Source organism: Scyliorhinus canicula, chromosome 12 (genome assembly GCF_902713615.1).
Source record: "Scyliorhinus canicula chromosome 12, sScyCan1.1, whole genome shotgun sequence".
NCBI lineage: Eukaryota > Metazoa > Chordata > Chondrichthyes > Carcharhiniformes > Scyliorhinidae > Scyliorhinus > Scyliorhinus canicula.
Window position 1 is genome coordinate 4,436,896 of NC_052157.1, and position 12,288 is coordinate 4,449,183.

General features: G+C 48.9%; 1 protein-coding gene across 2 annotated transcripts in view; it reads left to right on the forward strand.

Moving 5' to 3' along the window:
• Positions 1-12,288, forward strand: part of rasgrf1 (Ras protein specific guanine nucleotide releasing factor 1) — a 173,218-nt gene that overhangs the window by 91,496 nt on the left and 69,434 nt on the right. The window contains exons 7-11 of one of the 2 annotated variants that reach the window (XM_038813451.1): positions 1,309-1,502; positions 3,874-3,983; positions 6,878-6,996; positions 9,589-9,749; positions 11,150-11,170. In XM_038813451.1, the coding sequence (XP_038669379.1) occupies positions 1,309-1,502; positions 3,874-3,983; positions 6,878-6,996; positions 9,589-9,749; positions 11,150-11,170 (605 nt within the window). The other variant, XM_038813452.1, reaches the window with a different exon arrangement.

A 12,288-nucleotide genomic window follows, 5' to 3' on the forward strand; every position in this document is an offset into this window, starting at 1 on the left:
GTTATAGCTGGAGGGTTATAGCTGGAGAGTTATCGCTGGTGGGTTATAGCTGGTGGGTTATAGCTGGTGGGTTATAGCTGGAGGGTTATAGCTGGAGGGTTATAGCTGGAGGGTTATAGCTGGAGGGTTATAGCTGGAGGGTTATAGCTGGGGAGTTATAGCTGGGGAGTTATAGCTGGAGGGTTATAGCTGGAGAGTTATAGCTGGAGGGTTATAGCTGGGGAGTTATAGCTGGGGAGTTATAGCTGGAGGGTTATAGCTGGTGGGTTATAGCTGGTGGGTTATAGCTGGAGGGTTATAGCTGGAGGGTTATAGCTGGTGGGTTATAGCTGGAGGGTTATAGCTGGAGAGTTATAGCTGGAGGGTTATAGCTGGAGGGTTATAGCTGGAGAGTTATAGCTGGAGGGTTATAGCTGGAGGGTTATAGCTGGAGAGTTATAGCTGGAGGGTTATAGCTGGGGAGTTATAGCTGGGGAGTTATAGCTGGAGGGTTATAGCTGGTGGGTTATAGCTGGAGGGTTATAGCTGGAGGGTTATAGCTGGAGGGTTATAGCTGGAGGGTTATAGCTGGAGGGTTATAGCTGGGGAGTTATAGCTGGGGAGTTATAGCCGGAGGGTTATAGCTGGAGGGTTATAGCTGGAGAGTTATAGCTGGAGGGTTATAGCTGGAGGGTTATAGCTGGAGGGTTATAGCTGGAGGGTTATAGCTGGAGGGTTATAGCTGGAGGGTTATAGCTGGAGGGTTATAGCTGGAGAGTTATAGCTGGAGGGTTATAGCTGGAGGGTTATAGCTGGAGAGTTATAGCTGGAGGGTTATAGCTGGAGGGTTATAGCTGGAGGGTTATAGCTGGGGAGTTATAGCTGGAGGGTTATAGCTGGTGGGTTATAGCTGGTGGGTTATAGCTGGAGAGTTATAGCCGGGGAGTTATAGCTGGTGGGTTATAGCTGGAGAGTTATAGCCGGGGAGTTATAGCTGGAGGGTTATAGCTGGAGAGTTATAGCTGGTGGGTTATAGCCGGGGAGTTATAGCTGGAGGGTTATAGCTGGAGGGTTATAGCTGGAGAGTTATCGCTGGTGGGTTATAGCTGGAGGGTTATAGCTGGAGAGTTATCGCTGGTGGGTTATAGCTGGAGAGTTATAGCTGGAGAGTTATAGCTGGTGGGTTATAGCTGGAGAGTTATAGCTGGAGGGTTATAGCTGGAGAGTTATAGCTGGTGGGTTATAGCTGGAGAGTTATAGCTGGGGAGTATGAGTTATCGCTGGTCGCTAAACCAAGTTGCTGACCCTGTTTTTCTGAACTTCTTCCAGCTGATCTGTTCGACATTCTCCTCCCAATGCTGAACATCTACCAGGAGTTTGTGAGGAATCACCAGTATAGCCTACAGATCCTGGCCAGTTGCAAACAAAACAGAGACTTTGATAAACTCCTTAAACAATACGAAGCAAAGCCGGACTGTGAAGAGAGAACGTTGGAGACATTCCTGACTTACCCAATGTTTCAGGTGAAGCAGCAGGACGCAGGGTAGGGGCTGTGCGGCAAGGTCACAGTTACAGTAATATATAAGAAAGCATTTATATCCTAGTGTTCCTCTCCTGATGGATAACTGCTGAAATGGATCTGTTAAACATGGCCTATATTTATACGGTGTAACTAAGTCAGAACGGAAATCTGCAGCGGGATTCTCCGCCAGTGGGAATCTCTGTAGCGTCGGCAGCGTACCCTCGCCCGCGGGTTTCCCGGTGACGTGTGGGGGACACAATGGGAAATTCTGTTGGCAAGTGGCGGGAACGAAGAATCCCGCTGCCGGAGAGGGTGCGACGTCCAGGAAAACAGGTCTGGCGGGACAGTGAAACCCGGTCCTGATCTTCCAACTCCTCGACGGTTGCACCTTGATCAAATCTTGACTCAATCCTGATGCTGGGGGTGGTTTAATTCCAGATTCCCATGAGCTTGGGAATCACATCATGGCTCCTCGGAGAGAGGCAAGATTATCAAAATCAGAAAAGAACCAAAAGAAATGATTGGTTTTCTGACTGTTTGGAAATGTTTTAAGATTTAATTGGTTTAACTTTTTGCTATTCTATCAAAATGTCAGATGAGTTCAATGACGGTTAATTTGCATTTCGAACAGTCCCAAGTATGATAAGAGTCAGACTTTCACGTCTGACCAAGTATTGGATTAAGATTACCGTACGATTAAATCTGACTTGGTCATGTTGGTGAAATGACATCATTGGGTACTCTACAACAAACTGTGACAATTTAAGAGTTCTGTTCTTTCGATATCTATGTCGTGAATAATACTAGTTTATGTTAAATATCTCCGAAAGAAAGTCTAACCAATTAGACAATCCCAGATTTTCCGAGCTGTGGCAATGATGGTCGGATTTGCCACTGCACTCGGTAACGCCCCGAATCGATGCTGCTGCACGTTTCCTCCAGGCTCTCCCAGGCCTGGATTTCACAGAAATGCTCTGCACAGTGTCCCTCAGAGAACTTGAAGGGCGGCGGCAAGCAGGCCACTTTAATACCTCTTTAAGGTACCGGCTGCTGTAGGATAAGTTTATAGGTCCAGTCTTTGAATGTTAGTGAATAGATGAGTGAACGGGTGTGTGGATGAATGGGTGAGTGAGTGAACTGATAGGTGGGTCAGTGGGTCGGTTGGCTAGTCAGGTTGGGGTGGGTCGGGTCAGGAGGAGTATTCAAGAGTCGGGGGTAGTTTAGTGGCTGGGAGGGTAATTGGATCAGGTCTGGAGGGCAATCAGGTTGGATTATGAGGGTCTTTTGTTCTTAAGATTCTTCCATCTTGTTTCAATCTCTCCCAGCTACGGTTTAATATCTTACACATTTCTCCCTCTCTAGTTCTGATGAGGAGCCATGCGGACTCAGAACATTGGACCGATTCAGCGGTCTTGAGTTAAAGTCTGCCGAACGGCAATTTAGCAGGTTGTTTCCCTGCGCTGCAAGACCCGCCATTTGTTTTGGGCCTCGGTGAGGAATTCCCCGTCGAGGCCGCATTTTAAGTCATTTCCTGCCCTGGGAGGCTCAGCTGCAGGAAGGCGACGTGAATCGAGCTCCAGTTTTAAAGGCAGCCCCGATCTTTCGACCCACCTTGGTGGCACAGCCAGGGTGCCCAGGTGGCAGTGCCAAGGTGCCAGGGCAGCAGTGCCAATATACCAGAGGGAGTGCCAGGGTACCACCCTGCCCAGTACGTTTGTGTGGACCAAACGGCAATCTGGCGAGGTCCCGCGGGCACGGCCTAATGGCTCAGTTAAATATACATGCCTGGTGTAGTCCGGTCTGGTCAGAAGGGTAGGCGGGTACGGAGGGCAGTCTGGTTGGGATTAGAGGGTAGTTAGGTCAAGTTGGGGGAGGCAGTCAGATCAGACAGTGAGGATAGTTGGGTCAGGTCAGGGGGTTGTCGTCAGGTCTGGTCAGGAGGGTAGTTGGGTAGGGAGGGTAGTTTTTGAAGGATAGTTAGGGGGTCAGGGGGAGTAATTGAGGCCTCCGGTGTGCAGTTACTGAAGTGTTAGACTCGGGTTTCATCTGTGTAACATTTCCTGGGTAATCTGGGAAGTACCGCAGAACGGTCAGTCTGTACCTCAACGCCAGGGACGTTCACGCAGGGTCCCATGGAAATGTGGAATTGCCAATCCAAAGCAATTCTGACGTAGATCCATGAGTCAGGCATTCTACTGGGAGAATGGAAGATATGATAAACTCCTGAGGCAGTTAAGATCAACCTTGTAAAGAAGAAAAACCTCAACCCAATCCTTACATGGTCACCTCCACAAAGAGGTTTGTCCAGTGGAATAATAATTGTGCTTTACTAAACCGATTCATGATCAGGTTTCTCTCCTTTTCCCTGTTAGATCCCCAGATACATCCTAACCCTACATGAACTGCTGGCCCACACGCCTCATGAACATGTGGAGAGGAAGAGCTTGGAATATGCAAAGTCGAAGCTGGAGGAACTCTCACGGTTAGTAGCCCCGTAGGTCAGCATGGAGCAACTCTCACCTTTGGCCGGAGCTCGCGACACATCTTGCAGACATATTTGTCGGCATGGTGACCAGTGAGTTGCCCCTTGTTGCTGAACCTTTACAAGCTCACCCTAGATTCTGTCCAAGAATGGGTGAGGGACTTTCCTCGGTGTAAAGAGGCAAATTGGTTTCGCATCAGCTCATAGGGCGATATGGTTCTCAGCCTTTAACTTCCCTTCAGTACGGGTCTGACACCAACAGAAGGAAGGACCAATCATTAAAAATACTCTACAATCAAGACTGTGCAGGATTGAATCGGATCTGAGTATCAGAAGGAGAAACCACAGCACTGTAATATCCTTGACGAGTGTTATGGCAGCCATGAAGGACACAGGAGATCGTCACTAGATCTTCCTGTGGACTTGGTGGAATATGAATTCTCCTATTAAGTGGGTGGGAGCTCGCCCAATGGGGAATAAGCAACAAGGGCTTAAAACCCGTTGCTTCAACCCGAGCCGGTATTCTGTAGGTCCCCGGATTTGGATTTATGTGTGTCAGCTGCGGCAGCAGCCTGACCTGTTGCTTTAATAAAACACAGAATATCCTTGACTTCAAAATGATATCAGAAGAAGATTTGGTCAAGGCGCATCAGAGAAACATACATGATGCTGATGTAATAATAATGTCAGATCACATGACTAAGAAGAGAGAGAAAAAGTGAGAGTGAGAGAAAGAGAAAGAAAGAGAGAATTTTAAGGAGGAGGAGTTCCAACTTTGTGTAGAGGTCCAAATATCAAAATATTTGCTGCAAAATAAAGAGTAATGGTTTTGTGAAACTACAGCATCCCGTGGGATAACAGACAATCCCCCAAACACCCGTCTAGACCCCAACCAAACAAAAAATAGTTTTCTGTCCTTGTAAGATTGTAGCAAGAGTTGTAAAGATCTCTTCGACTGCAATATTTCTATGATGTTCTGAAATGGCTGACCAAAGGAGCCTTGGGGATGAGTGAGGGATAATCTTCACCATCCCATCTCAGGCTTAATGTGGCTGGTGGAATGAGAATTGGACAGATTCTATAACCAGACAAGCTCTGCTCCATCACAGCAGTGTGCCAGCAATGAAAATAAAATTACCTCTAACAGGCGCTTCTGCAACCTACGGTTGATTTAATGGGTGGCATGATAGCACAGTGGTTAGCATTGTCGCTTCACAGCTCCAGGGTCCCAGGTTTGATTCCTGGCTTGGGTCACTGTCTGTGCGGAGTCTGCACGTTCTCCCCGTGTCTCCGTGGGTTTCCTCCGGGTGCTCCGGTTTCCTCCCACAGTCCAAAGATGTGCAGGTTAGGTGGGTTGGCCATGATAAATTGCCTTTAGTGTCCAAAGGTGTCGGGTAGGGTTGCTGGGTTCCGGGTATGGGGCAGAGTTGTGGGCTTAAGTAGGGTGCTCTTTCCAAGGGCCGGTGCAGACTCGATGGGCTGAATGGCTTCCTTCTGCACTGTAATTTCTATGTTGCAGATAGCAGGATTTCTCTTAAACGTCTGAAAAAAATAAAAGGGAAAAAATCTTTTCTCTGAAAATAAATCAGCACCTCCCCACTTCTTACGTTGATCTGTCACTTCAAGTGAAAATTGATTCTTTTTATGTTTGTAATTTCTTCCGTTGCAGTTTTTCCTCTCCCAATTTTCTCCCACATCTCTTCCCTCCCCTCCCCACACCTCCCACCAGATTCCTTCCTCTCTGATGCACGATCAATAACTCTCGAAGCGAGATTGGAGTACAATTGAAGGCTTTATTGGACTAGATGTTTCCCCCAGCAGCACAGGTACAGAGTGCAGCAGCTAGGGAGACACAGACTCTTATACTCCGCCTTACTGGGCGGAACCAGCAGGCAGGCTTCACCAATGATCTTACTGTCTCAGGCACCTCCCACACCAATGGTCTAACAGCCTCAACCTAGGTACCGTAATACCCCTAATACCGACTACCACACTCTCTCAAATCACCTCTCCCCTTCCCTCCCTGTGATTCCCCCCATCTACTTCCCATCCAACATCTCTTCCCAACGTTTCTTTCCCCAACCCTCCACTCTACTCTGAAGCATTTGACTCTTTACCATGCCTCCAGGTCAGATGTCATTATCATGTGACATTGAGCGTGGACATAATATTCTACCGAAAAGGCCGGGTAACTGAGCCCAATCATAAGAGCAAAGAAATCCTCTTTTCCATACCAACATTTCAAGCAGGGGTTCGGGATAATGTCCAGATTGAGGAACCCCAAACAGTTTCCCCTTTCCCATCTAGCAAAGCTGTGTCCATTTGTAACAGCCTATCCTGGCACCTTGTGAGATTAACTAATTTAGTACAATTCAGGGAGTGGCATAGTGGAACAGTGGTTAGCACTGCTGCCTCACAATGCCAGGGTCCCAGGTTCGATTCCGGCCTTGGGTGACTGTCTGTGTGGAGTTTGCACATTCTCCCCGTGTCTGCGTGGATTTCCTCCGGGTGCTCCGGTTTCTCCCACAGTCCAAAGATGTGCAGCTTAGGTGGGTTGGCCATGATAAATTGCCCTTTAGTGTGGCAAGGTTAGATGGGGTAACAGGAATAGGGCGGAGAATTGGACCTAGGTCGGGTGGTCTATCGAAGGGTCGGTGCAGAATCAATGGCCGAATGGTCTCCTTCGGCACGGTAGGGATTCTATGAAAACTGAGACCGTTAGACTGCGTAGGGCAGCTTGGTCAACAAGAGACACATTTGAGAGAGACAAATTGGGTTTGATCTTCTGGACATTGAGAGTGAATTGTTGGAGTTCTAGCTCCATCCCGTTGTGAGGTTATGTTATGTGTGCAGGCTTGCCAGTGAATGATTCACCCGATTTCCATTCTCCTCAGAATAATGCACGATGAAGTGAGTGAAACAGAAAACATTCGGAAGAACCTCGCCATCGAACGACTGATTGTGGAAGGATGTGAGATCCTTCTGGACACCAGCCAGACTTTTGTGCGACAAGGTACTGAGAGATCCCAATCGGCAGAATTTATTCTGAGGGCTGAGAGGGTACATCTCCGTTTGATTCAATGACAGGCTAATACTTCAGTCCACACCCCCAGAGGCTGGTCTTGTGCCAGTTTACAGTGAGTTCTGAAGACCATTGGAACAATACCATTTGTTGAACGTAGCCAGGTGGACTGAATGTTGAAACAACTAACCCAATCGATCATATAGCAATCAGTTTGCATTCTGGTCATCAGGAAATTGGAACTCTGCGAGAACAGCTCGCCTAGTCCCACCCCTGACCTTAGCCCACAGTCCTGCAATTTCTTTGCTCTTTCGACATGATCTAATTATTTTGAATGTAGCGACTGAATCTGCTTCGACCACACTCCCAGGCAGCGCATCCCAGATCAGGCAGGGAACCCCAGATCTTAACCACTCCTTGATTTAAAAGCTATTCCTTCATGTTGCTCTTGTTTCGTTTGCCAATCACCTTAAAGCAATCTTCTCTGGTAATAATAATAGTAATCTTTATTGTCACAAGTAGGCTAACATTAACACTGCAATGAAGTTACTGTGAAAAGCCCCTAGTCACCATATTCCGGCGCCTGTTCGGGAGGCTGGTGCGGAAATTGAACCCGCGCTACTGGCCTTGTTTTGCATTACAAATCAGCTGTCCAGCCCACTGAGCTAAACCAGCCCTGATGGTTCCCCATCAGGAACAGTCTTTCTCTCTCTACTTTGTCCGTCCAGACCCATCGTGATTTTGAACACCTCCAACAAACCTATTAAACTTCTCTCGTCTATGGCCAACAGTCCCAGCTTCTCCAATGTACCCGCATCACTGAAGTTCCTCTTCCCTGGAATTATCCTTGTGAATCCTTCCCGCATTCTCTCTAATGCCCTCACATCCACCCTGAAAGAACTGGCAGTGCATTACTCCCTCAACACAACTTTATTTCCCACTCGATGAAGGAGTCGTATATCATGAGAGGTGACATTCTTCAAGAGAAATGTTGAATGAAAGTCCCTTCTACTTAGTTTGATGGATAGAAAGATGGAAAATAAAAGGAGCAAGAGGAGGTCATTCAGCCTTTCATTCTGATCATCCAACCCAATCGCCTAATCCCCCTTCCCCCCATCTCCTTTGATCCCTTCACCCTAAATGCGATATCTAATCCCTTCTTGAAACCATACAATGTTTTGGCCTCAACTACTTCCTGTGGTAATGAATTTCACAGGCCGACCACTCTCTGGGTGAAGAGATTTCTCCTCATCTCTGTCCTAAATGGTCGACCCGCATCCTCAGACTGTGACCCCTGGTTCTGGACACACCCACCATCCGGAACATCCTTCCTGCACGTTAAAGAAATAACAAGTTATTTGGAGAAAAAAAGATAGTCTGGTGTTTTAAATTAATTCCTTCCCCCGGTAATATTACCAAACACTGGAGAAATAGGTATTAAGTGCTTGGCTATTTGCAGGGTCTTGCTGTCACAGAGTACTCGAAGTATTTGCCTACATAACAGTTACTCCAGCCTGAGAGTAATTTGATTTATGAAGAAATAGGGAGATGTTGAGGTGAAAGACCCACATTTGTATTGTTTTTATGAAGAGTTTAATTCACATATTGGAGATCCAGGCCGGGATTCTCCGAAATCCCAGACGAGTGTTGACGCCGGCATCAAAACCAGCATCAGCAACGCCGGCCGTCAATGGGCCTCCAGGTCCAGTTGTTCTCCCCTTCTTCAGGGGCTAGAACAACGGCGGAATGCTGCGTGCTGCTCCGGCACCAAAAGATGACCCTACACGGCCGGTGCAGGTCCACGCACCCGCGTCACGGCCGGCACGGGTCCCCTTATGCGCGCCACGGCCGGCGCAGGCAACATGGCAGAACCCTACAGGAGATCTGCCATGTTATCCGTGGGCCGGCGCGGAGGAACGCCCGCTGGAATTAGCGCGCCCGCTGATCAGTTGCCCACGATCGCGGGCCTGTCCACCGATGAGGACCCCCCCACCCCCCCCCCACCCCCCCCCCCCCCCCCCCCCCCCCCCCCCGGTGTCGGCACCCCCCCCCCCCCCCCCCCCACCAGGACGGCCCCCGCAGCCAGAACGACAAGGTCCCGCTGGGTAGTACCATACGTGAACGACGCTGGCGGTACTCGGCCCGTCGAGCGCGCAGAAAAGCCGCGGTAGCCACTTTCAACGGCGATCACACCGCCGCGATTGCCACCGGTTCTCCGGTCGGCGGAGACTTGGCGCCCCGGCATCGGAGCGGCGTGGCAGGATTCACGCCCCCCCCCCACCCCCCGACGATTCTCTGACCCAGCGCGGGCTCGGAGAATCCCACCCCCAATGTCACAACAAGACTGCACATCTGAGATGTTTGATTAACTTACCGGTGGATATCTGCTCTGGTCACAGTGTGCGGAGATCCAGCAGCTGATCCCTCCGGTATTTATGATCCACATGGTGCTTTTGACTGAACTCCTGCTGTGGTAGAGTTAGAAGCTTGTGAGGGGGGCTAGGTAGTTGTTATCTCACACGGTATCTCTCCTTGACAGTCACCTGCTCTTCCTGGTAACAATCTGATCTTTCTTTTGGCCAGGCTCACTTATCCAAGTTCCAATGACTGAAAAAGGGAAAATCACACGAGGTCGGTTGGGATCATTATCCCTGAAAAAAGAGGGAGAGAAACAGTGCTTTCTGTTCTCCAAACATTTGATAATATGCACCAGAGGATCAGGCGGGAAACTCCATTTAACAAAAGTAGGTGTCCCATTGTGTCGTCCGACTGATTGGTTGTATTTTAGACATTTAATGAAAATGATCAGCATTGCGGGTGGCCCTGCTGCCTCACGGCGCCGAGGACCCGGGTTCGATCCCGGCTCTGGGTCACTGTCCTGTGTGGAGTTTGCACATTCTCCCCGTGTCTGCGTGGGTCTCCCCCACAAACCCAAAACAATGTGCAGGGTAGGTAGATTGGGCACGTTAAATATCCCCTTAATTTGAAAAAAAATGATCAGCATTGGAATAAGAGAGACAAATTCAAGGAAGGATGAAAGAGGCCATTCAGCCCATCTTAATTGAAATCTTCCATTTCCCCCAACATCACATTCAGAGACTATTGAACAATATGGCACAGGACGGCCCATTCTCTCTGTGCCGACTCTGTGAAAGAGCAATCGATTAGTCCCACTTCCCTGCTCTTTCCCTATAACCCTGCAAATTATTCTTTTCCACGTGTTTATCCAATTCCCTTTTGAAAATTACTAGCACTGTGTGGTGAATTATAAACACCAATAATCCACACTGTATTGTACAACATGTGTTGAGCCTGTACCTTGTACTAGACCATGTGTAGTTGCGCGGCTCTACCCATAGGGGGAGATGAGGAGCTTGTACTGGGCTCCACCCTTGGCTCCGCCCATGGCTCTGCCCATGGCTCCTCCCCCTAACCGGAAGTATAAAGGTTGCTGTTGTGAGCCTGCCTGCCAGTTCATCTAGAGTTCATCTCGTTACAGGCAGGCTCTGTTGTAAGACGATTAAAACCACTGTTCGCTTCTAACCACGTTTCACGTGAATTGATGGTCTCATCACACAGTAGCACAAGTGGCTAGCACTGTGGCTTCACAGCACCAGCGTCCCAGGTTCAATTCCCCGCTGGGTCACTGCCTGTGCGGAGTCTGCACGTTCTCCCCGTGGCTGCGTGGGTTTCCTCCGGGTGCTCCGGTTTCCTCCCACATTCCAAAGACGTGCAGGTTAGGTGGACTGGCCATGATAAATTGCCCTTAGTGATCAAAAAGGTTAGGAGGGGTTATTGGGTTATGGGCTTAGGGTGGAAGTGAGGGCTTAAGTGAGTCAGTGCAGACTCGATGGGCCGAATGGCCTCCTTCTGCACTGTATGTTCTATGTTCTATAATTTGTTTTCACCACCCTTTCAGGCAACACATTCCAGATCACAACAACTCGTTGCCTTAAACAAAATCTCCTCGTCTCCCCTTCTGCTTCTTTTACCAATTGTCTTAAATCTGAATCCTCGGGTAACCGAATTCCCACAATTACTGAAGTTCCTTTGACCAGAACATTCACTCGACCCAATCTGAGATCTGTCTGTCTTTCCCCGATTCACCTTCTGATATTCACAGTGGTTTTGTTTTATTTTTCAGATGCTGTTTGACAGTAAACGTGTGAGTATATCAGAAGCTGCTCGGAGCATCCAACACTGACTCCTAGGGTGAAGTGCCTCTGGGGGAGCCGCTTGAGAGGTTTCAGGGCAAATGAGAGGCCGTGTCTGAGGTCCTTGCCGTGTATTATTGATCACAATGTGTAGATTCCTTGTGTGAAGTTCTCCTTCAAAGGATTGCATCTTGCTCTCACAACAACCCCCCCCCCCCATGCTCCCCACCTTCCCCCATTTCTCTTCCTTCCCCTTTCCCACAAGTGCTGCCTCTCAGAGTGGGATTCTGCCCCACAATCCAATGCTCCCTCTAATGTATTCTCGGTGTGGGACCGAATTGTTTATTGCACCGTGCAGCAAGGTCAGCAGTTAATTGCAGCACTGCATCTACGTAGAACATTGCCACAGGCCCCAGCCGTTCCCCTGGCGACATTCTCACTCAACTTCAGTCTTGGCTTCCCACCTGTAACACCGTTCCTAGCCACGGACCTCGCAGGCAGCGGGTACTTTAGTGGAAATGTGAAGACTATGGTGCGTGAAACAGAGCTTTGGAGAGTTCTGCCTGGAGTGCTGCTATTCCTCGATGGAATGCATCACAGGCCGGCTGAATCTTGTATAGTCCGAGCTCCGGTGAGCACTTACTCTTCAGCAGGTGTCACGGTTTCCCAGTGAGGAATGCTGGCTGACATGGTTTCTCCTCCTTAACCAAGTGGAACTCAGGCCAACTAGAGCATCTTTAGTGTTCTGACAATGAACATCAGTTAATCCAAAAACCCATCACAGAATTGTTACGGTGCAGAAAGAGGCCATTCAGCCCATTGTGTCTCCGAACGAGCATCATGGCCTAGGGCCATTCCCCTGCCTTTCCTCCGCGCCCCTGCCCATTGCTCCTATTCAAGTAATCATCGAATGCCCTCTTGAATGCCTCAATTGAACCTGCCTCCACCACACTTCCAGACCCAAGCCACTCACTGTGTGGAAATCACTTTAAATCTGTACCTTCCTGTTCTTCATCCTTCAAGGAATGGGATGGTTGGGGTCTGCGATAGTCGATATGGCTCCTTTACTGGCTTCTGCGGTGTAGCTCAATAAAGTATTTACCCACCAGGGGAGGTGAACTTGTCCCAT